General features: G+C 44.5%; 1 protein-coding gene across 1 annotated transcript; it reads right to left on the bottom strand.

Annotated features, from left to right (window-relative positions):
• Window positions 1–1719: 1719 nt before the first annotated feature.
• On the bottom strand, window positions 1720–23865 carry YWHAB (tyrosine 3-monooxygenase/tryptophan 5-monooxygenase activation protein beta). The gene is made up of 6 exons (XM_061127342.1): window positions 23690–23865; window positions 8567–8869; window positions 6251–6374; window positions 4975–5138; window positions 3943–4038; window positions 1720–3663 (listed from the first exon to the last, which is right to left on the bottom strand). Exons 2-6 carry the CDS (start codon window positions 8864–8866, stop codon window positions 3607–3609), a joined length of 741 nt encoding a protein of 246 aa, XP_060983325.1. The 5' UTR covers window positions 8867–8869; window positions 23690–23865; the 3' UTR covers window positions 1720–3606.
• Window positions 23866–24736: the final 871 nt, after the last annotated feature.

Genomic DNA, 24736 nt, shown 5'->3' with positions numbered 1-24736 from the left:
GGCCCCGGGTAGGGCTCCGGGCTGGCGCCAGCGGCGCAGAGAGGCGGCACTCCATGGCAAGAGACCTTTTGATCCCCATCACGTCTTTGTCCTTCTTCGCCCGTCTCCCCTCGCTGTGAAATTTAGAGGATTCCCTCTTCACAAGGATAAAAGGCTACTGAGTGCTCTGTGCGTTTTACACACAAACGCGAGAATTCCCTGCAGGATGCCGTTTGAAAACTTGTGGACCTACCCTCCTAAAAGGAGGCTTTCTGTCATCAAGACAGCCTGGGTTTGGTCCCAGCCATCTGGAACCCTTTTGGTGATATGCTTTTGCGTCCGCACCCCACGGCACAGGATGGGGGATCCTGGTTCCCCAGCGAGGGATCGAACTCATGCTGGGTGCACTGGAAGCACGCGGTGGGGTTCTTAACCACTAGAATAGGCCAGGGAAATCCCCCGACTTGGTGATTTGGGACTGAAGGCTCCATGTGAGAATTCCGGACCGCTCTAAGGCCGGCCTTCGTTGACCGGAGTTCTGCCAAGAGCCTTTCATGGGACATTCCCTGATCATCTTTCAGCGAAGGCATCCCACCTGTGCTCCACATTGAAGGTTCACCAAGTCCAACCTCTGTGGAAACTGCAGGGACCTAACAGATCAAGGTCATGGTGGTGGTCTCAAACTAAGCACCAAGACCCTTCTGTCAGTCTTCGTTTGCAGCCTCAATCTGTGGTGTGGAGTCCTTTTTGAAAATATTGGTCCAACCTACTATGAAATGATACTTCCCCTGAGCCTCTCCTGCTTCAACAAAACAGGCAGGTTCCCACTGACCTTTGGTTGGGTGTGACAAGTGAAAACAGCTTGGGAACCAGGGGCAGGAGTGCATCTTGGCTGCCCCACCTCCACTATCAAGCATCAACCACTTCTGTCTTGGGCTTAATTTATCTTCCTGTCTTGACCCACTCCTTCATCCTTGTGGGAATGTGGATGTTTTCATCTTTTTGGCTGCACCCACCCTGGCTTGCAAGATGTTGTTTCCTGATCAGGAAGCAAACCTAGGTGCAGTGAGTGAAAACGCTGGACTGCCAGGGAATTCCCAATGTGGATGTTATGAGACTGGGGCAAACCCCATGAGCAAACTCAATGCTGCAGGCTCTTAGATGATGTTAGGGCAGATAACAGAGCCTGTACAACTTTGGAGATGACTAGGACTTCTGCTATGATCTCCTTTGGTTACATCTCAGGGTTTTAAAAAAAAGTGGTGGTGGTGTATGAGTGGGATGCAAAGTAATAGTACATATCACTAAGTCACTGAAGCCACAGATGAGGATCTAACACCTGGATGGTTTGTTGTGGAAGGTGGACAGGTTCTGTGTTCATTCAAGGCAATTTCTTCCCAACACAACTTCTGGCTCCTTTTGAAGACTGAAAAGTGAAAGTCACTCACTGGTGTCCAGCTCTTTGCAACCCCATGGACTATACAGTCCGTGGAATTCTCCAGGCCACAATACTGGAGTGGGTAGCCTATCCCTTCTCCAGTGGATCTTCCTGACCCAGGAACTGAACCGAGGTCTCCAGCATTGCAGGCAGATTCTTTACCAACTGGGCTATCTGGCTCAAAGAGATGAAATGAAGCTGCTGCCTCCTTTTGAAGAGTAGAGCCCCAAGTAAGTGTGCTCAGGAGTCAGCTAGTTCCGGTGATGATACGGGGGACGCCACACATCAGTGCATCAGCCAACTAACTGATAAAATTTTTATTTCACTTTTGAGTTTTTACACTTTTCCTGATTATTCCGTGTAAGGTGGAAACTAGAACTGTTTAAAAGACATACACAAATCTAGTACATCAATAACCGGGGTTTTTTCTTTTTTGCTATACTATTTTCACAACCACGGGTGTGCTTGCTAGGCAATATAACCATCACAGAAGCAAACGTGAGGCAGAATACTGGTGAGGAAAAACAGAGCAAGAGAGCTACCAGATATACAGACAGGCTCGTTCCACATTCACTACTGCATTTTCAAGCGGCAAGTATTAACTGCACATTTTTGTTCAGCTAGAAAGGAGAGAGGTGTTTTTTTTTTTTTTTTTTTCCTTTTGGTTTGTTTGAAATCAGTGCATGAATGTTTCTTTTCTTATTTCAGCAGATGGACAAACAGATGGGACACTACGGCTACGTGGAATGTTCGGGGAGGAAGGTGGAGACTGAGACTGGTAGGCCGGGCTATTCCTGACTCTCCCCATCGCTGTGTTCATGCAACTTCCCTGACATTTGTCTGTGAACTTGACGGGATGGGTACCCTTGGGAGAGCTGGTGACAGGTGCTAACAAGCATTATCAGGGTTGGCTGCAATATAAAGAGAAACTATGGATATTTAAAAATACTTTTTGGAGTCAGATCTTGGTGTGACTGAAGAGCAACCACCATGCTGAGAACTGGAGGAAGACAGAGCTGAAACGTGGGAAGCTCTTTTCAACTCTCTGAAGCAAGGCTGGCTCACCAAAGTGCTCGCCAACATCCCTCACCCCCCTGTGGGCCCCCTGTCCCTGCCCATCTAGTACTAAATCATGAACAAAAGGCAAAGAGAGAGAATGCACAAAGAAAAAAATGTATGGAAGCAGGACAGAAATTTAGAGAAGACTAAAGTCTACAGTCAAAAAGGACTGTGGGAAAGAATGTTTAGATTTCAAAATTTTAAAGCCCCGAGCTAGGAAGAACCCAAACACTGAGTACTTAACTCCTCAAGTGAAAGACAATCTCTGCAGAACATTATTCTTAAAGGTATTACCCAGGAAACAGATAAGGCCATTCATAAGATACACGGCTTTTTTTCCCCATCTTGAGCTCATGGTTACAGGGAAAACAGATTCCACTACCTAAGCACAAGCTGCCAATCAGCAAACATGCTGCTATATAGGGGAAGGGGCTGGAGTCACAGGTGGTCTATGAGCACTGGACCATTGCATGCTGTCATAACCCAGTTATCTGCCGCCAGCAATGTTCATTTCTGGCTTCGAGTTTCCATGGAGGAAGACACTGTGGCCATCTGTGGTCACGAACTTTTCAGTGGCAACAAGCCCCAACATACCAAGTGTCTAAAAGCCCTGATAAGAATGGGCAGAATCACTAGAAATTACTGTAAAACTCGAATGCCAAACGAGAGGTGACCCACTCCGAGTCCCAGTGTCACAACAGAATCTATAACTTTCTGTACAACTTTACAAGGGAACTGTATTTCAGGGACAACTGTTTTGAATCAAATTTAACTTTCCAAAAAGTTACACATAATTCAGGTCTATTTTTTTTCTAGCAGTAAGAGTTCTGCTAAATTACAAAACCCCATAATCACAGTGTTCAGTTTTGTTTTTTTTTTTTTAAATGAAACACACAGTAATCCTGTCAATGTTAATCAAAATCAAAACTTCAGAATGCCGTGGCATTTATGTGACCAATCTGAATTTTAGATACAAATACCAGCTGTTCATCCCATGGACCATTTTTGCTAGGCTGAGGCTGTGAAAAATTGAAAGTCGACGTACGTTTCTTTTTTTTTTTTTATCGCACAAAGGGATATATGTGGAGGGTACAGAGTGACACTGAAGAGATCACGAAGCACGGTAGACATTAGTTCTCTCCCTCCCCAGCATCTCCTTCGTCTCCCTGGTTTTCCGACGTCCACAGCTGCAAGAGAAAAACAGAGCTATAAACAAAGTAGGGCTCTTAGGACTTTCTCGGGGAGGTGGCCCATTCTGTATCACCTCATCTCAACTGTTTATAATTCTTCTCATATGACTGCAGACAGTGATGGCAAAGGTCCAAACTTCAGCAGGCGTTTATAACCCATTAAACAAATTACACGTCCAGGGCACAAGTCCTGTCCTGAGTCTCGGGCTATGAGGCAGAGGACCAGGACAAGCCATGACCCCCCCGCGGGAGCAGTCACGGGCCGGCGGCACTCACAGTGAGATTGTCCCTCAGCAGCTGCATGATCAGGGTACTGTCTTTGTAGGACTCTTCATTCAGCGTGTCCAACTCAGCAATCGCCTCATCAAACGCCTGAAACAAAGAGCCTTTAGCTAAGAGGTTACAGCTTCCTTGGAACTAGTTTAGCCCCGTTTTCCTCCTGCTACCAAGTGACTTACCATTTCTCTTCCTGTACAGTATTCTTGGGGAACCTAGGTTATTGTTACCTTGCTTGCTAGTCATGTCAGTAAACATGTGATGCTGGTTTCCAAAGCATCAACCAACCATGACAAAAATTCCTAGGTAAGAACTTTACTGTACCTATCAAGTCAACAAGTATTACTCATTCTAAATGAATTCACATGATATTTGAATTACCAAAGACATTTCTAGTAGTCCCTCCTCCTCTTTTTCATTAAGCGGAAAAACTAAAGGTTTAGATACAGGAGATAAATGGAAAACAGAAGTTCACATCACTAAATCCAAACTTCAATTAAGTGATGGAACTCTGAGCATTCATTTCACACAGTTTTTACCAATTAAAAAAATGTTCAAGGACTGTGCATATTGAAACATGACAAAAACACGAAGAAAAGGCAGTTTTCTACCCAAAGAAGACAAGACGTAATTCAGGACACAAAGAAACAGGATCTGATTTCCTTCTCTACACCTCCTGCCATAACCTCCCGCCTCAGTACAAGGACGACACTGTGGAGCAGAGGCCTACAGCCCAGGGCGTGCCGAGAGCAACACACTTCGTCCTCCCTGGACTGTCTACAACCTCCACCCCAAGAGAGAAACCGAACAACTCAAATGCCAATCAGCACGGGGCACTGAGAAGACGTCAAGAAGTCATAGCTCTGTATTGACTCCATAAAAGATGGAGTCAATACAGATGGTTTCTCCTACCCCCAGAAAAATCTTCACAGAAGTCCAAAACAATGAGTTAAGTTCAGGTAATTTTAAAACACAAGGTTCTAGAAAGCATGAGCATTTTTACTATCAGAAACCCCAGAAGGTCTTTCTCACCGTTTTTGCCAGGCTGCAAGCCTTTTCAGGAGAGTTTAGAATCTCATAATAAAAGACGGAGAAATTAAGTGCCAGGCCCAGTCGAATGGGGTGTGTAGGCTGCATTTCTTTCTTACTAATTTCAAATGCTTCTTGGTAAGCCTGCTGAGAGTTCGACACAGTGGCTATAAGAAAGAGAAAAAACATGAAAGGGTGGGTCTTTCATAAGGCTGCATTGTACGCCCGATCCACTACCGAATTATTTTGCCAAGCTGGGCTGGAGCAAAGGTGCCGTCAAATGTCTCTACTGCCCACTTAGTAACCCTCTGTTACATATGGACTCTAATCTGAGTACTGTGTGAAATGCTCTGAGGGAAGACAAAGACAATGATGACAAAGTCTACAAAAGCAGTTAGGAAATACAGGAATAACCCTGAACAAGACGGAACATGGAAAGCAATGTGCTCTAATGAAAAGATCGTGGACTTCAGAGTCAAGACGCAAAACTGGAATGAATTCCCAACTCTTAATTGTGTAGTTTGGACTGAGTGAAAACCTCTCTGAGTCCTGGTGTCCTTATCAGAAAAAAAGGACAGACTCCCACCAACTCTCCTAGAGTTGTGTGAGGAATAAATGAGACACACAGGAGGCACTTAATAAAGCAGAGCTGCCACCACCATTACACTCACACACGTGTATGACAGAAGAAACACATCTCTCTTTACCATGGCAGCTTTACTCTATCAAACATTTTAAAGTTTCACATCTAAGACAGTCACCAAACAATCCTTAAAATAAAGATCTTTTTAAATGCACTACTGCACCAGACTTTGAATACCCCCATACTTGTCCCTTCGGTGTATCTGTCAACCCGGTGTATCTGTCAACCCCATGACCCTGTTCAGGGGCTTCCCAGGTGGCATTAGTGGTAAAGAACCTGTCTGCTAATTAACATAGGAGACACAAGAGACCCAGGTTCGATCCCTGGGTCAGGAAAATCCCCTGGAGGAGGAAATGGCAACCCACTCTAGTATTCTTGCCTGAAAAATCCCATGGACAGAGGAGCCTGGCAGGCTACATTCCACGGAGTCACAGAGTCAGACATGACAGAGCAACTGAGCTCACTCACACAGCACTCATGACTGTGTATCACTGGTCAGCACATGCTGTGGTTCTTTAAATTCTGACTACAGACCAAGCAAAAACTCAAAATTATTATGAAGATGGTCTTTGCTACTGGTCAAATTCCTCAAAAAAAAAAAAAAGAAGAAAGAAAAGGAAACAAAAAGTTACTTACTTTGTTTATTGTCTCCAGATGCCACCTCAGAAAGATATCTAAAATAATCGCCTTTCATTTTCAAGTAGAACACCTTACTTTCTGGCTGTGTAGCATTGGGAATAAGGTATTTATCCAACAGCTCCTAAAAAATGATCCACATTCTGTTAAGAATCTGGAAATATTACTTACAAGATCTTAAAATTATGTTTGAGATTTGAGATACTACCACTTCTAAATAATTGGGGGGAGTGGGGACGTGATTGCAAAATACATGATTTTCATCCAAAGTTTTAAAATAGTTTTTAGCCCAGGTCATAACAGATGCCAGTATCTATTAAAATCCACTTTGACAGTCCAATAAAGGGTTAAAATACAGCCATACAATGGCATGCTACACAGGCATTAAAAATGACGATGTAGAACTACACTGATAATGTGGAAAGGCTCTCCAAAAGAAGTCTGAGTGGGGAAAAAGAAAAACGGATAATAAATACCAAGTGAATCCTATTTTAATATTAAAATAGATATGTGCACATGCATATAAATACCTAAGGGAAAAATCTAGAAGGATATTTATGTTAACAATGGTTCTCTAGGTGGTAGTATTAGAAGTGATTTTTTTATTTTCTTATTTATACTCTTCTGCCTTGTGCTTTAAAAAAAAAAATTCGTATTAATTCTGTAATTAAAGAAAAAAAAAAAAACTTTCCACTAGGGAAGAAAAAGGGTGATACTAGGGAGAAATTCCAAGAACTAACTTTAGAATCGCTCAGACCTGGGTAAAAATCCCTCCGCTGCTGCTTACCATCTGTATGACCCTGGACAAAGGACCTGATCGCCCTGATCCTGTTTCCTCAGCTACACAAGGGGAAGCCTAACAGCCATCTCCTAGTGCAGTTACGAGGATAAATGAGCCAATGTTCACAGAGTGCTTAACACGCCGCCTGGCACTAGTAAGCACTCCAAAAGTAGCTAAGACTATTATTAATAATAAATTCCTTTAAACATTTATGCTTACAACAAAAGCAGTTCTGAAGGAGTCCACGCTTCGTATACAGAGCAATATTTTCGAAGAGTTGTTTTAGAATGTGGCATCCTGAAAAACTGGTTAAGAGGCAGTAAGTACCATGCTTTTCTTCACATTCTTTCAGATGCTCGTAAAAGCTGGTCTACCGTTCAGGAATTAGGGAACTTTCTTGCCTTGGGAGTGCATGCCATACTTCATCTGAGAACCAGATGTACCTAACATTCAGGAATTAGCGCACCATTAACAAACCCCCAAATGACCAACAGGCAACAAATTTAGCCACGACACTCTTACACCATGAAGTCTAACAAAAAAAAAAAAAAAAATTTAAACAGCAGCTTGATGCAAAAGCTTAGCAGTAAGGGGGACTGAATCAATCAAAGTGAGAGGATGCGAGGGGGCGGTAGTCGTTTTAATAATCTGTGCATTCAGACAGGGTGCGACTCCTTATGGGTTAGACATGAGGAGTCCTGCCTGATGGCTAACAAGCTCTGTACTGGTTTTCAAAAGAAAGGTGTCAAGGGCAGTAACTCAGAAAGGCAGCCAGCAGGGGAGGAGGTAGATCCACAAGTGTGAATTCCTTTTCCCTTCAAAGCAGCCCTCAACCATTCATTTTTACCTGATTTCACCTGGAAGAAAAAGAAAGTTCCCAGTGGGCTCAGGACGTGAGGGATAGACAGTGTGATCATGATTTGCTCGAGGGTATGAGGCTCTCCCACCCACCCCCAGGTCATGGCTCAAGGGAATGCAGTGAAGAATCAGTGGTCCAACTTAGGTTCACATGAAACACTGCAGCGCAGAATCCCACCACTTGTGATTTGCCTTTAGAACGTAGGCTCAAACTGATAGACAGGGCTAACTTACAAAAACTACCATCGTGCAGGGGCCAGGGAGCGGCTGAAAGACAGGTCAGCCTTCGGCTCCCCTCTCCCCTACTGGAGAGGGCACCGCCGTCAGACTAACACAGAGAACAGCCTCTCTGTGGTTGCATCTATCGAAAATTCTGCCTCTCTGGCCTCAATTTTTAAAGAAAAGATGGAAGGATGTTGAGCAAACGTTCCCATTTTCCAGAGTTCTTTAGAAGAGAGAGGAAAATATCCCACAAGTGATGAGCAACCTCTGATCAGGTAAGAGCTGAGGGGGAAAAAAAAAAATCACATCGTGTCCTTAAAACTTAGTTGCAAATGGTGTGCGGCTTCCCAGTATATTCAGACACCTTTCTCAAGAGCTGTTTGAGAGCTGGCATTTGTTCATGAAATGAACACTATTAGGAGGTGTTCTTTAGAGCAGGAACACGGGCCCCTTACCAGCACGTCGTTGCAGATGTCCTGCAGCTCGGCCTCTATCTTCTCGCGGTACTCTTTGCCCATCTGCTGCTTCTTCTCGTTCCGCTCAGTTTTCTGTTCGATGCTGGAGATGACACGCCAGGACGAACGGCGGGCACCGACCACATTCTTGTAGGCGACCGACAGCAGGTTTCTCTCCTCGTTGGAAAGCTCGTGCCCCTGCTCCGTGACCGCCTTCATGGCCGCAGCCATGTCATCGTAGCGCTCGGCCTGCTCGGCGAGCTTGGCTTTCTGTACCAGTTCACTTTTATCCATGGTCATTCCCTAGAACGAGAGGGAGAGAGAAAGTGAACATCAGGCTTCAAGGCCCAGGAGGTGCATCTGTGCCAATCTCCTTCCAACCCATCTGGGAGGAAACACAGCTAAATGGGAAATGTCTATTTCCAAAAGCCTCCGGTAATACTGGGCAGAAGCACCCACAGGGTTAGGAACTTTGCTAAAAAGGTGTTTTTACTTTTTAGCCATTTAATCTTCCCAGCAGTCCTACAGGTAGATATGTTCATAACACTCCCTTCCCCCTCCATGAGGTGAAGAAGTGGAGGTTCAGAGAAGCCAATTGCTGTGTCCAGGGCAACACAGCCAGGAAAGCAAGAGAGCCAGAACTCAAACGCACATCTGTCTCTTGAGCTGTTTTCTTCCACTTTCCTAATCTGCCTCCTCAATGCCAGAGATGGCTTAATTCTTTAGAAGCTTACGTTAAACATACAGCCTTTTCTTCTTTCAAGAGATATCTGGTTTTCACCAAATCTGTTTTTCCCCATACTACAGGGAAAAACACCATGCGATGATTGTTTCAATCAACCTTAAAGCAAAAGATAGGACTTTCAGTGTTATATTTGGCAGTGCCCATCAAGTGGTAGGTACCTTAAACATACGAGCCATTTTTATCCCATCTTCTGCAAAGTGCTAACTTTGGTACAAGGACACACTGTCCACGGAGAGCAGATTTGGCTCCACCTTGCACCAGCTCAGCTACTTACAAGAAACATGACCTTGGTCAAATCACTCAGCTTCTGAGAGCTTCCGTTTGCTAACTGGAGAGGAAGAACACTGCGAACTCTCAGGGGGCCGCTGTGAGGCGCAAGTGACCTCATCTGTGTGGAGGCGCTGCGGAGAGCCTAGGGCAGCGGGCCCCAACCTTTCTGGCACCGGGAACTGATTTCGTGGAAGACAGTTTTTCCACCAACCGGGGATGGGGGTGGGATGGTTTCAAGATGATTCAAGCACATTACGCTTATCGTGCACTTTATTTCTAACCTGAGGCCACTGCTGATCTGACAGGAGGTCCCAGTCCATGGCCTGGAGGTCAGGGACCCCTGGTCGAGAGCATTATACACAAATACCAGGCACTGACTCTACATGGTACAGACTGCGACAGACCTGGGTGGATTCACCGAGACGCACGGCAACAGAACTGTGAGCCGTAACTGAGTCTGTTTAAAAGTTTTCCTGAAACAGACAAAAATCTTGGTGATTTCAGCTTTTCATTTTTTCAAACCCTCTGTACACCAATCAGTGAATACCTCTTAAAATGATTCACTTCACCTCAGTCAATTCCCAACTATACTAATCACCATTATGGGAATTCCCTGGGGGCCCAGTGGTTAGGACTCTGCTCTCTCATTGCCAAGGGCGTGGATTTGATCCCTGCTTGGGGAACTAAGATCCCGCAAGCCTCAAGCCAAGGCCAAAAAAACAAACAAGGCAAAAATAGCCACCATTAATATAATGCAATAATTTTTGCATAACATGTAGCTAAAAAAAATATTAACCAATAAGAGATAAGTTTTATGTACTGTTGGTTTAAATTTCAATTGTATTCACCTATGCCACAGTGCTAAAATACACTAATATCTTGAGGTGGAAAAAAATAAACTACTACTTATAGTATCTTATAACAGTAGTGGGAATACTAGTATTTTTAAAACAAATGCTTTCATTACTTTATACATCATATCACAATTTAAGACTCTGGTTTTGCCTTCACAGCCATTTCTGTATTTTCAAGAGAGAAATTCTCCAGACAAGACTCTACCACATGAAAATGTCTTATTAGATGAAGGACAATTTTAAGATACACCCTAAATCTAGACAATTTAGAAAGAGTTGGTGCTCCAGTTCAGAACTGTGAGTTTTCTTCCCACCTCTTTTTATCTAAATCATATTAAGAGTTGTGTCCTATGTAAGGCTTGGTGACTCTAATCTTACACTCTAAGGTAAGACTCACCTTGACCTGTCTGACATCTTCACCCACATCACTAGCATGAGCCTACAGCAGAGATAGCAATCCATCTGCTCACCTACATCTCCCAGCAGCCCCTCTGCACTCAGGAGGGGTCATATGGCTCATTCTGTTCAGTAAGGATAAATGATGCTACTTCCAGGTGCTGAAACTGCAAAAAGCCACGCGAGGCTCTCTTGCCTTACAGCAGCCACGTCACCTAGACGGTGCTGTCACAGAACTGCAGTCTCTAAGCCTGAGTCCCCGAGAGACTGGGTAGTGCAGTGGACATGCAGGGTGAAAAGGAAATAAACCCTGTTGGCTGAAGCTATTTAGACACCGGGGCTGTTTGTTATGGCAACACAACTTAAGTCTACTCTGATACACGTGCATCACAGGTACACTAGCCATCCTCTTAAAATTACATACGTTCTCCATACATCTTTCTTGATCATGACATCTTTCTGATCAGGATACTATCTTCACCATTAGACAACCCTACTGCACGGTCTAAGAGGCAGAGGGAAGCCAACTTTTAACAAATTTTTAGAAATTTTCCAGTCTGTAGACTAATTCAGAGTTAGAAGTTACTTAGTACATAAACAGCACCTGTGCAACTCTACCTAGGAACAATTCTAATTAATAACAGTCCTTGGCCAAAGCCAATTCAAAGTGAAGCCATCCCATGGAGTTATTACAAAAGAGTAATAGAAAATACAATTAGCACTGCTAAAGGATACTGTGAAACTCTTCAGCCTACTAGGCTCCTCAATTAAGGTCCCCTCATCCCCCACTTCTTCTCTTCCCAAACATTAAAAGTTCAACCATACCTTTCCAAAGAATCCTGACTACTCCCTGAGACCAAACGTACACGCCCTATTTCTCAAAATAAAATGTGGCCTTTCTGGTTTGGAGCTGACTATTTCAGGCTTTTTTGGGATCCCTGCAAGAGCTCTTAGAGATGGAGAACCATCATGATACAGTAAAACTGAATGCATGCCTTAAAAAATGTACCCATCTATTTAAAAATTTCTTACCTACAACCCCCCCCCCAACTTACAACAAACAAAATCCATAGCTAAATGTCTGATGCCTACTGCTTACATAACTTGTGCTTATTATATAACAAGGATTTTGAAGCAGCTAGACCAATTTCAACAGGAAATGGGTTACACAACACCCAGCAGTTTGGAGGAAGGCAGCAGACAAGGGAGAAATGAAATTGTTCCTATTTCTACATCCTAATAAACCTCCTATCCATCATCTTTCCCTAGTCCCACTGCTTTCAGTCTTTCACTTTCTTTAACCCCCTTCATATCCACTATCAGATCCATTTTAAACCTCTGATCAAGTCACTCTCTGCTCAAAATTCTTTAAAGTTCCCAACTACTGCCAGTAAAGTCAGACGTCCTCCCTCGTCAGTGTAGGCTTTCCAAGCCATCTTCCCAGACTTTTGCCCAAAGAGGCCTTCTACACAGTAAGTGCTTCTGTCAGAATGGTTTTCTTCCACGTGCTTTTTGCTCTTTGCTCATCCAGTACTCCCTCTACCTGGAATAGCCTTTCCCATTTATTCTGCATTTAAAATTCTTCAGAGCATGGCTCAAATGACACCCCCTCCATGAAACCTTTCTTAAGCTGCTTAACCTAAGCTGTCTATTAAGACTGCCCAGGCCACACGTTAAAATTTTACTGTTTCGGATATATGGAGTTAATTTTTTTAAATTACTAAAATTAATTTCATCTTTTCCCCTCACATTTTAAAGGTAGCTACCAGATAATTTTAAACTACATGGGACTCACATTCTATGTCTACTGCACAGCACTGCTCTAAGCTGAAAAGAGTTTCACAAAGCATTTCATCTACACTTCTCTTTAATGTCTTATCACGTTTCCTCAGTACTAAAATTATTTGTCTACATCCCTTAAGTCCCCTCCCACACTACAAACCCCTTTAGGGCACATCCCCCGCAGCACCTTGCAGAGAATCAGCATGAACAAATTTTCACTGAATGAACGAACAGATCCTAAAATGGCAAATCTGGTCGAGTTCTGTCTCTTCTCAAATAATTCAAATCACCTATTCTTCCTAAGCACATTAGATCCTCATTACATCCGTACCTCTCTCCATGTACTTCTTTTTTTTTTCTCCATGTACTTCTGATTCCAAAACTCCCCTCAGTCATGCCCAGATTCTTACTCAAGAACTTCTGATGACTCTCTTCTGGCTACTCCATCCAACTGAAATTCTTGTCTGGCTTGCAAAGTCCTTCATAATTTGGATCCTCTGTACCTGTTTCTCATCCACTATTCTCCAACATGTACCCTTCTCCCAGGATGAGCATCACCAGATACCCTTAAATGTCAGGCATAAACATGTCTGAAATTACTTCTGTAGTTCCCTATTTACTTCCTGCCGAGGCAAACGCTATCCATCCATGTAGGGCTAGAAAGCCTTCCCTGACTACCCTAGTCCCCCTGATCTACCCGAACTACGAAATCAAATACACTGTAGCCTCCTACACAGTCCACGCTTCTCTAGGCCTCCGTTCTATATGTTCTACGGTCCAGGTGATGAGTGGTGGACCATGTACAGCGTGTCACATGTATGTCTTCTGAAGGAAGGCTTCACGTTTCTTTCTCATCTAATGCCTAAAACTCTGCCAAGTACAAAACTAATACTCAAGTAAGTATCTGTGAATTTTTTCAGCAAGTCATTACTGAGAGGCTACTTGTACGTGGTGTGAAGAGAGGCCTCTGTGTGAGAGCAGGGGCTTCCACATGGCCTTGTCAGTTCAGTCTCAGTCGTGTCCAACTCTGCAACCCTACGGACTGCAGCACACCAGGCTTCCCCGGCCATCACCAACTCCTGGAGCTTGCTCAAACTCATGTCCATTGAATCGGTGATGCCATCCAACCATCTCCTTTCCTGTCATCCCCTTCTCCTGCCTTCAATCTTTCCCACCATTAGCGTCTTTTCCAATAAGTCTGTTCTTCACATCAGGTGGCCAAAGTACCAGAGCTTCAGCATCAGTCTTTCCAATGAATATTCAGGACTGATTTCCTTTAGGACTGACTAGGTTTGATCTCCTTGCTGTTCAAGGCACTCTCAAGAATCTTCTCCAACACCAAAGTTCAGTTCAGTTCAGTTGCTCAGTCAGGTCCAACTCTTTGCGACCCCATGACCCACAGCACACCAGGCCTCCCTGTCCATCACCAACTCCCAGAGTGTACCCAAACCCATGTCCATTGAGTCGATGATGCCATCCAACCATCTCATCCTCTGTCGTCCCCTTCTCCTCCTGCCCTCAATCTTTCCAAGTATCAGGGTCTTTTCCAATGAGTCAGCTCTTCGCATCAGGTGGCCAAAGTATTGGAGTTTCAGCGTCAGCATCAGTCCTTCCAATGAACACTCAGGACTGATCTCCTTTAGGATGGACTGGTTGGATCTCCTCACTGTCCAAGGGACTCTCAAGAGTCTTCTCCAACCCCACAGTTCAAAAGCATCAATTCTTCTGCACCCAGCTTTCTTCATGGTCCAATTCTCACATCCATACATGACTACTGGAAAAACCATAACTGCCTAGATGGACCTTTGTCGGCAAAGTAATGTCTCTGCTTTTTAATATGCTGTCTAGGTTGGTCATAGCTTTTCTTCCAAGGAGCAAGCATCTTTTAACTTCACGGCTGCAGTCACCATCTGCAGTGATTTTGGAGCCCAAGAAAATAAAGTCAGCCACTGTTTCCACATCTATTTGCCATGAAGTGATGGGATCGGATGCCATGATCTTAGTTTTTTGAATTTGAGTTTTAAGCCAGCTTCTTCACTTTCCTCTTCCACTTTGATCAAGAGACTCTTTAGTTTCTCTTCGCTTTCTGCCTTAAGGGTGGTGTCATCCACATATCTGAGGTTATTGCTATTTCTCCCAGCAATCTTGATTCCAGCTTGTGTTTCATCCAGCCCAGCGTTTCACATGATGTACTCTGCATATAAGTTAGATAAGCAGGGTGACAATACATATCCTGGATGGACTCCTTTCTCAACTTGGAACCAGTCCATTGATCCATGTCCAGTTCTTTTTTTTTAAGTCTTTATTGAATTTGCCGCAATGTTGCTTCTGTTCCATATCTTGGTTTTCTGCCCAGGAGGTATGTGGGATCTTAGCTCCCTGACCAGGGATCGAACACTCACCCCCTGCCTGGGGAGATGAAGTCTTAACCACTGGACCACCAGGGAAGTCCCCATGTCCAGTTCTAACTGTCACTTCTTGACTGGCATATAGATTTCTCAGGAGGCAGGTCAGGTTGTTTAGTATTCCCACCTCTTGAAGAATTTTACAGTTTGCTATGATCCACACAGTCAAAGGCTTTGGCACAGTTAATAAAACAGAAGTAGATGTTTTTCTGGAACTCTCATGTTTTTTCTATGATCCAACAGATGTTGGCAATTTGAACTCTGGTTCCCCTGCCTTTTCTAAATCCAGCGTGAGTATCTGGGAGTTCTCGGTTCATGTACTGTTGAAGCCTGGCTTGGAGAATTTTGAGCATAACTTCTGCTGGCGTGTGAAATGAGAGCAATTGTGTGGTAGTTTGAACATTCTTTAGCAATGCCTTTCTTTGGGACTGGAATGAAAACTGGCCTTTTCCAGTCCTGTGTCCACTGCTGAGTTTTCCAAATTTGCCAGCACACTGAGTGCAGCACTTTTCACAGCATTATCTTTTAGGATTTGAAACAGTTCAGCTAGAATTCCATCACCTCCACTAACTTTGTTCATAGTGATGCTTCCTAAGGCACATTTGACTTTGCATTCGAGGATGTCTGGCTCTAGGTGAGTGATCACACCACTGTGGTTATCTGGGTCATTAAGATCTTTTTTATACAGTTCTTCTGTGTATTCCTGCCCCCTCTTCTTAATATCTTCTGCTTCTGTCAGGTTCACACCATTTCTGTCCCTTATTGTGCCCATCTTTGCATGAAATGTACACAGCCTTGTCAGCTTGGTCAAACTCAGTCTTTCAATTTCTGAACTGTTGCCCTAACAGCAGCTTCCTAGGGGCAGAACAGCTACACCCGTGAAAAAGACAGACGAGGAATTAATAATAAATGTGGAAATCTTTTTTAAAAAAGTACACAGGGCAAAACAAATTGGAAGTAGTGTGATTCCTCTAATAGTATCGACACATCACTGTTAGCCCACAAATGTGAGCCTGAAATTTAAAAAAAGAAAAATAAAGGAGCCATGAGAAGGAAAAGAAAGTCTAGATTAATCTTGTACAGGAAGAGAGTATGTTATAAGGTTCACATTCCTAGATAAGACTCCACCCTTCAATGTCCTGAAAAATGGGACACACTTGTTAACTGTAACACTTTCATTCATTAGTTCCTAATTTCCTTAGGAGGTACCAGTGAAAGTGAAGTGAATTCCCTCAGTCCTGTCTGACTCTTTGTGACCCCATGGACTGTAGCCCACCAGGCTCCTCCATCCACGGAATTTTCTAGGCAAGCACTGGAGTGGGTTGCCATTTCCTGCAAGAAGATGGCAGGAAAGAAGATCCAGGGGATCTTCCGGACCCAGGGATCAAACCCGGGTCTCCCGCATTGCAGGCAGATGCCCTACCATCAGAGCCGCCAGGGAATCCCAGGTGCAAGCAGTCATGGTTTATGTATCGGGACCTACCAATCCCCTGGTGAGACTTTTGAATCAAGGACCCACCAAGGAAAACACTGGCAAGAAAACCTTCATTTGCTCCTAAAAAGCCTTAAAAGACCAGTCTCCTCATCAGGCCTGCCTGGCACTAAAGCAGAGTCAAGACACCGGAGTGGACAGAGGAAGCCGCTGACACGTGTCAGAGCAGAGGCCTCAAGCACAGGTGTCCCCATCTCTTCTCAGCCACTGCAGGCAGCGCTTTAGAGGACTGGGGGGCACTGGCTGATTAAACCAGCAACTGCTTAGTGAAGAAAGGGACACTGTCTTAAGTAGCCAACAGGGGAATGGCTAAAAAGACACAGTTGATACAAGATTACATGGCCAGCAAAAGAAGGGATTTCATGTCATAGATTTGTTAAAGAGGTATAATGGGGGGGGGGGGGGGGCGGGGGGTGGAGTTTACGACAGTCTTCCATTTTGTAAAATGTCCCCTAAAGAATACTATGAAGAATCATTCTAAAGGTGCCCGTGAAACAAGAGGATTTCCCTCAAATAAACAAAATCCTAAATAGACAGTAAATGCTGAAACAAAAGCATAAATGAATCAACTAGCCCCTCTATTTGGATTCTTTGCCTAAGGGACTTTTTTTTTTTTTAAAGCATGGGTCAGAATCCTGAGAAGTCATCTTCCAGTGGCCAGAAGGAGACATCCAAGAAAGGAAAAAAATGAAAAATGACTATCCATTGCTAATATTAAAAAAAAAAAGCACTGCAAAGGACCTTATGGAATGTGGGTTTTAGAAGTATTAGCTTTCAGTTATGTTTTGTTTTCAAGGAAAAGAAAATGCTCAATTCTGAAACTGAGGTTTTGAGTTTAGCAATTTGCTAGAAATTTAAAATGAGGATTCCATTATCAGGTGTCAGGATTACCGAGGGCTTCCCTGATGGCTCAGCTGGTAAAGAATCCGCTTGCAATGTGGGAGACCTGCGTCTGATCCTTGGGTTGGAAAGATCCCCTAGAGAAGAGAAAGGCTACCCACTCCACTATTCTGGCCTGGAGAGTAGGACGTGACTGAGCGACTTTCACTTCACAGGATTACCGAAGTTCCAGCATGAAACCCATGTGAGTGGGATCTGTTTCTAGGGAAGCCCTACACACAACAAATCTGGGCTTCTAAAGAGAAATCAGGTGATTTTAAAACTAATATCTCTGAATCTCAGTTTCCTCACATGTTAAAAGGAAACATTAATAGCTATCAAAAAAGATCATGTACATAAAAATGCCTAGACAGTGCTGGCCAAAGTGAAGGCTCATAAACAGGCCTATACTCTTACTCTGAAGTTACTTCTCAAAAATATAATGTACATAATTTAGTATGTGTTGCAACCAGGTAGAATTTCAGGGAGGAGGTTTAGTTTTAAAGAGGCTAGGTCCTTCCCGGTTTTATGGGCTGGAGGGGTTCCGGGAGAAAAAGGGGGCTCTAGGCTGAGACAAGAAACACAGATGTACAAATAAAATGCATTTTTGTTTCTAGATGCAAAAGAAATCACAGGCCAAAGTACACAAGGAAATGAGAAAAGGTAGGATCTGGAGATTCTAGCATCACCGACTCAAAGGACAAAAATCTATGCTAGAAGGGTCCATGGGGTACGGACCTGACAGTAAATTCTGAATAGCATTCACTGATATACCATCCCAGACACAGCATCCATAGCACCATCAAGTCAAAGTCAGTTCTGGAGTCACTCTGAAGGAGAAACAGATGCCAGGCCAGTGTGGGAGGGGCCGAGAGCGCCGGTGGGACCAGGTGTTTGGTGGGTGTTACTCAAAAAAAAACTGAAGTGCTCCTGGCTCTTAAAGAATTTTAACTAGTCACTGAAAAACACCCGCTCTAAAAACAGGTCTGTGTGCCATTCTACACACAAAATTCTGAGTCCTGTAATAAATTTAATTCCATTCACACGCTTACAGGCTCTTTGTTAGAAAATGAAACACAGCATGTCTAAAATACATAGGCAGTAGCTCTGATATCCAGCCAACACTGAACGGTGGAGGGAAATATCACTTCTATTTCAAAATCTGTTCCTTCTTTCATATCAGTTGTTGAATATCACTGTTAATTATGTCCAATTAGCCAAAATCAAACTTAAAACAACCAAGGTGTCATACCCAAGGTCATATAATGTGAATCAATAGCAGACAGGACGATAAACTGATCTCTTGGCTTGAAGTGATCGATAAGATAGGACAAAATTTTTTTTAACATGCTAATTCTGATTCAGAAAGATAACCAATTGGTCAACCATGTGAATAGGGTTGAAAGGCTTTGGGCCCACCAACACAATAGAACAACACAGTCCAATTTACCAGATCTACACACCAACTCCACAGGCTACCTGACCTCTGTGAAGTCCGTTTTCTCACGCATAAAATAGGCAAATCTACCTTAGAGGGTTCTTGTAAGGGGTAAATTAGTTCACAACGCAAAACATTTAGCAGTCTCCATAAGCACTAAAACGGCAGCCACAGTGTATTTCACACAGAAGTTAACAAAAGGTCAGCCGGTGAAGGGACACTTACCTATACACCTGATTTCTTTTCAATCCATATGGCTTTCTTTAAGACTTTTAAGAGGAAGGTACATGTTAAGTTACCCATGCCTACTTCTAAGACAGCATTTATCAGAATCTAGAGCAATGTCTTTGTTGGCTCTCACACTAGACCATGAGCTTAAGGTGGGAATCTAGACTTCCATCTCTGGGCACCCAACATGTGCATGATGCCTGGCACGATGCATGTGAAACTATCTGACCAACTGATGCAGTTTTTTGAAGAAGTGAGCAAGGCTGCTATTTCCGATGTGGAGAGAGGTAAGCAGACCACATCTGGCCTGTAAAATACAGAGTACATTTATACGCTGTCTTAGAGTGCTCTTTGAAAAGAGCCATCTCAGCTCCAACCAGGAGACCACAGTACACTTTCTGACCAATCATTTCTCAGGTACCCCTTGTTCTATTTATAGGTTCAAACTGAGTTCCAAAAGCCCTTTGACTCCTCTCTTCAGAAGTCGAAACGATTAGCTATACCACACCAGCTTATTAGTAAATAATAACAAAATATCCCTCGTTTATGGTCTGCCTCAATGTGCAAAACAGGAGGTTGTATCAACTCCTTTCATCTTAAATATCCTAAGGGGTAGGCATCACCATCCCAGTAACCTGTCCAGGGTTCCACAGGTGTACTTGGCACATGCTCTTTCCTCCGTGTAGCACCATCTCCTAAAAATCAATGATGATTCTGAATGATTACTGAAGGAAAAGAGAGAAAGAACACTTTTTCAAAGAACCACACAGAGTTATCAGTGAGGTTTGTTTGAGAACTGGCCATAATTTATCTAGCTTTAAAAATCAAAATCAAATTAGCAGTTCAGACAGTATATGCCAAAAACTCATCAGACTGTCAAACAAGCTTTAAAGTGAGGTTTCTGGGCAAACAGTAACAAATGGCAAGGACTCATTTCAACTTTATTGTCTCCTCCAATCTCTGCTCAGGTCAAGGCCATTCAGAAATAACTTTTATTGTTGGGTCTCTTAGGGAAAACAATAAAATAAACTAACCAGTACAGGAAAAAACTTACATAATAGAGGGCTGGCCAGATTATTAAAAAAAGTCACCTTACTAACCTATAGTCTGCTAGAAACACCTTCTTCTTGAGGCCATCAATCAATTTCATTTCATTGTAACAGAAACACATAATTATGCTTACGTTAGAATACCTTTTAGCAGAGAAAGCAGAATGGTTGACTTTCAACATGCACGTGACAAAGCAGAAAGTACTTTCGTCCATTTCCCCCCCCAAGTAGTCGCTTCAAAAAAATTCCCTCAGAATCCAGCTCTGTCAGTTTCTCCATCATTACACAGAAGACTAGAATCTATTCGTGGGGAGACCAAGATGGTTCTAAAACTCAGAAATTGCTATTATACAACCAATATCTTGCCTATAGTGTGAACTGTCACCTCTCCCTAGAAAAACAAAGGAACCTAGGAACTTAAATTCCAAGTAAATTTTAGTTCATTCGCTAAGGTACCCTCATTTAAAGGAAAACGGCTTAGTTTGCTGCCACTGAAAGAGTAGGCAGCACAAAAGGCTGTTCTAATTTAGAATTCTTTCTCTACTTATGGAAATGTATTAATAGATATTTGGTCCTGACCAAATTCTATTAGAACCACCTAGGATTGGATAAATCAGTGTGCCATAAAGTAATTGATGAATTTTCTCTCTAGTATAAAGCAAATACTAGAAAAACTGGATTTTTCACAAGGTTCCTTCCTAGAGCACATCAGCAGTATCTTCCCTGCATTCCACAATGAATATGCTCCCCCTCCCCCCGCAATAAACTATATTCCCAAAAGTAGCTAAAATTCTTGTCCAAACACATTTACTTGAATAAGATGCATGTAAAGAAAAATCAACTACTACATGGTGTTCACACGAAAGATATACATGTGCTGTTTCTACCACAAGTACAAATCTATCATTAGAGTCAGACTGCCTGGGTTTGATGCCTGGCTCTGGCATTTACCCAGTGCTGCATGTGTGTATGCCTCCAGGAAAATTATTTAACTTCTCTGGGCCTCAGGTTCCTCAACTGTAAAATGGGGCTAGCAGTACTTACCTGTCATAGATTGTTATGAAGACTTATTTAAGATGTGGAGAGTGCTTAGAACAAAGTTTGGCACATATAAATAGCAGCTATTATTATTATTACAGCTTGACACTACCTCATCAGTTGATGAATAAACATTGGATGGACTCTCTATGCACTATAGCACATATGCATGTGTCTTACCTACATATACGTATATTCATGAATATAGTCAAATAACATTTATTAAACATCAGGTATATTTCACACCCTTATTTTAACTACTGAGTTTGTCACAATAATAGATCAAAGACTATTACCATTTGCACTGACCAATGAGAAAATGGACTCAGAAAGACTGAAGATGCTCCACAAATCCAGTTCCATAACAAGGTACCTTTTTTTTTTTTTTTGAAAGCAACATGTATACAAAGTAGCATTGGGTCTCATCAGAATGCAACCAAGGGGGGAAAAGCCCTTAACAGTGAACTCTGTGATTAAAACACAAAAGCTTACATTTAACAGTTTACAGTTTGTAAAAAAGTTTCTTGACAAGCCTGGAGATAGAGAAACCAGGAACCAGAGATTAAGCAGAATACTGAAGATCACACAACTAGAAAACGCTGCAAGGAAGGGTGGAATCGAATTTATCTGACTCCAAGTCCAGTGCTCTTTCTGCTTCCACATCCACAGCCAAATGGGTAAAATACACTTTTTGTAGTGGCCCAAATCTCTGGAGACTCTGCCTCAAGAACAAGCATTATGGGAATGTGCTCAGCCTGGTTCTCTGGAGGCTGCCTCCCCGATCTATAGAGCTCTGATTCTAAAATGGCTCCAACCTAACACAAGCACTGCCTGATGGGAAATGTACAGAAGATTATAGGGTAGGAGCCATACTCCTGGGACTGACAGGCCATAAATATTTGCTACTGATGAATGAGGATATTCAACTTGGAAACCAGGTGTGTGGTCCAGGCCAAATCATCTCCTTTCTCTGAAGGATTTTATCTGTAAGACAGGTGAAGGGTTTCTTATCTCACTGAAAGGAGATAATATGGAAATAGTTCAGCAGTTGCTACTGGATTATTAGCCTTCCACCATGAAGATCACCTGTAAAATTCTAACTTGGGTCCAGTACAATGACAGGTTTCATGCTCACCATGTGTGCTAAGGACACAGATCCTAAAAATATGAGGGCTCAGGCAACTGACGCATTCCTAAATAAGAAATGGGGTGCCCTGGAAGCAGTCAAGAAGAAAATGACCAAGAATCAAGAACACATATTATTACATAAATACCTAACATGAAAAGGCAAAAAGCAGAGAACCCATGTGTCTAGTTCTGTAAGCTGTGTCTGTGTGTGGTTTCATATGAATAACTGAGATAGAGTGAGAAATGCAGACTATTTTTCATATTCTTCCAAGTGCCTCATCTTTCTGTTTTGGCTCCTGTGGCCGCCTGATGTTCTATGTTCATAATAGCATCTTGCCAAATCCTGTCTCCCACACAGGGCAAGTAAAATCAGAACCTGATGCGATCTAGCCTTACTAAAAGGAAAAACAGTGACAGCAAGGACAAGAGACAAAAATTTTTACAGAAAGGTTGGCAAACTGTCTTACCAATACTGCCACCTTTGAAAACCCCATTACACGCAGAGTTCTCCATTTGCAATAGACAAAGATGCACTCATTTTGTGCAGAAAAGGGTCCTAATCACTCCCACCCCTCCGCCACCACCAGGGAGGCCACCAGGCAAATTTCAGTCCTAAAAACGTACTAACACACAGTATAGGGGAATTTGGGGCGAGGACACAATGACTCTGGCATTAAATGAGGTAAATGCCGTCGGGAAAATATTCCGATTCTCAACCTCAGACATTATTTTATTTTTTTCCTGGGGATCCGGCCTGACTCAGTAACCAGTTCCAACAAATGCATTTTCTTGATACAAATCTCAACCCTGTGCCTCCTAGGGAATCTCGGGTCCTGCCAGGCTCCCAAACCAGCGAATGATGATGAAATGGCTTTACTGCAAAGTGGGAGGGGGGTTTTCCCTTTGCTCTCTCCCAAGGTTAAACCCGTTACCCATCCCGTGGGGGTAACGAACAGAGGAATTGGGCCTGAGAGCTCGCCTGCATTTGGTTACATTTTCATTTTTGAAAACCGGAAAGCGAGGAGCGAGGGTGACAGAGCTGAAAGGGTCGGATCTGGCAGCTCAAGGTGCAGGGAGAGGTCGCGCGGAGATCGAAGCTGGGTCGTGAGAAAGAGTCGGGAGTACGCGGCTCCTCGTCCCTTCCCGCCCGGTATGGGGAGCCGCACCCCGCCCGCCGGGCAGGGCCGCGGGCGGCGAGGGCGGCCCGGGCCTCTCCCAGAACGATGGGCCCGGCCCCGGAAACAGGGAGGGGCCGCGGTGAGGCCGAGCCCGCGCCGCGGGCAGCCTCGCGGGGCCGAGAAGGCCGCGCGCCGCCGCCCCCGGAGCCCACCCGGGAGGTCGCCCTCGCCGCCGCCAGTGATGGGGGAGCTGTGGGCTCGGGCCCCTGGGGGCCTCGGGCGGACCCCGCGCCGCACTCACCGTGGGAGGACTGCAGGGAGCAGAGAACCTTGCGAGCGGAGCTCCGGACGCGGTGACCACTTCCTTCCCAAGCCCACTCCTCCGGCGGCGGCGGCGGCGGCTGCAGAGGCGGCGGCGGCGGCAGCTACCCCGGCTCCGGAATCGGCGGCTGCGGCGGCTCCACTTCCGCTCCGGTCACCACTTCCGCTCCGGCTCGAGCCCCGCCCCTGCGCCGCCTCCTCATTGGGCGAGCGGGGCACGGGGTCGCCCCGGCCGCCCGAGAGGGGCGCCGCCCGAGGGAGGAGGGAGGAGAGCGGAGGGCAGGGGTGCCGCGGCCGGGGCGAGGCGGGGGTCTGGCCCCGGAGCGCGGAGGAGGCTGTCGTGGGGGGGACGGAAATGGGGGCGGGGAGCGGAAGAAGGAGGTGGGTGGAGTGCAGGCGGGGCTGAGAGGGCTCTAGAAAGGGGCTGTGTGGAAACTGGGGGGACTGGGCGAGGCTTGGGGCTGGGCGGGCCTGAGGCTTAGGCTCGGAGCTCGCCGGGGCCAGGCCCAGTGTCCGAGGTTGGTTCCCACCTCTCCCAAAAAGGAGTCGTTACGGAGTCGGAGGTGCAAGTCAGCCCCCTATTGCTGCGTGCTCTGGAAATACTCGATTCAGAGGGCTGCAATTGCTCGTCCATAGAGCTTTGCTTTAGTTTTCCCTTCAGTCCTTCAAGGTACGTCATTTTGTGGACTGAGGAAACCGGGAATCAGACTGCCGATGGTCTTTTTTTTTTTTTTTAAGCCTGTGTCTGTACTCTCTTAATCGAATACCCTCTGCAAGTGAAAAGTGAAAGTCGCTCAGTCGTGTCCCCGTTGACTCTTTGCGACCCCATAGACTATACAGCCCATGGAATTCTCCAGGCCAGAATACTGGAGTGGGTAGCCTTTCCCTTCTCCAGGGGATGTTCCTTACCCAGGGGATGTTCCTTACCCAGGGGATGTTCCTTACCCAGGGGATGTTCCTTACCCAGGAATCGAACCAGGGGCTCCTGTATAGCAGGCAGATTCTTTACCAACTGAGCTATCAGGGA

Source organism: Dama dama, chromosome 23, assembly GCF_033118175.1.
Source record: "Dama dama isolate Ldn47 chromosome 23, ASM3311817v1, whole genome shotgun sequence".
NCBI classification, from domain to species: domain Eukaryota; kingdom Metazoa; phylum Chordata; class Mammalia; order Artiodactyla; family Cervidae; genus Dama; species Dama dama.
Note: the sequence above shows the minus strand (reverse complement) of the source record. Positions and strands in the feature narration are given on the sequence as shown.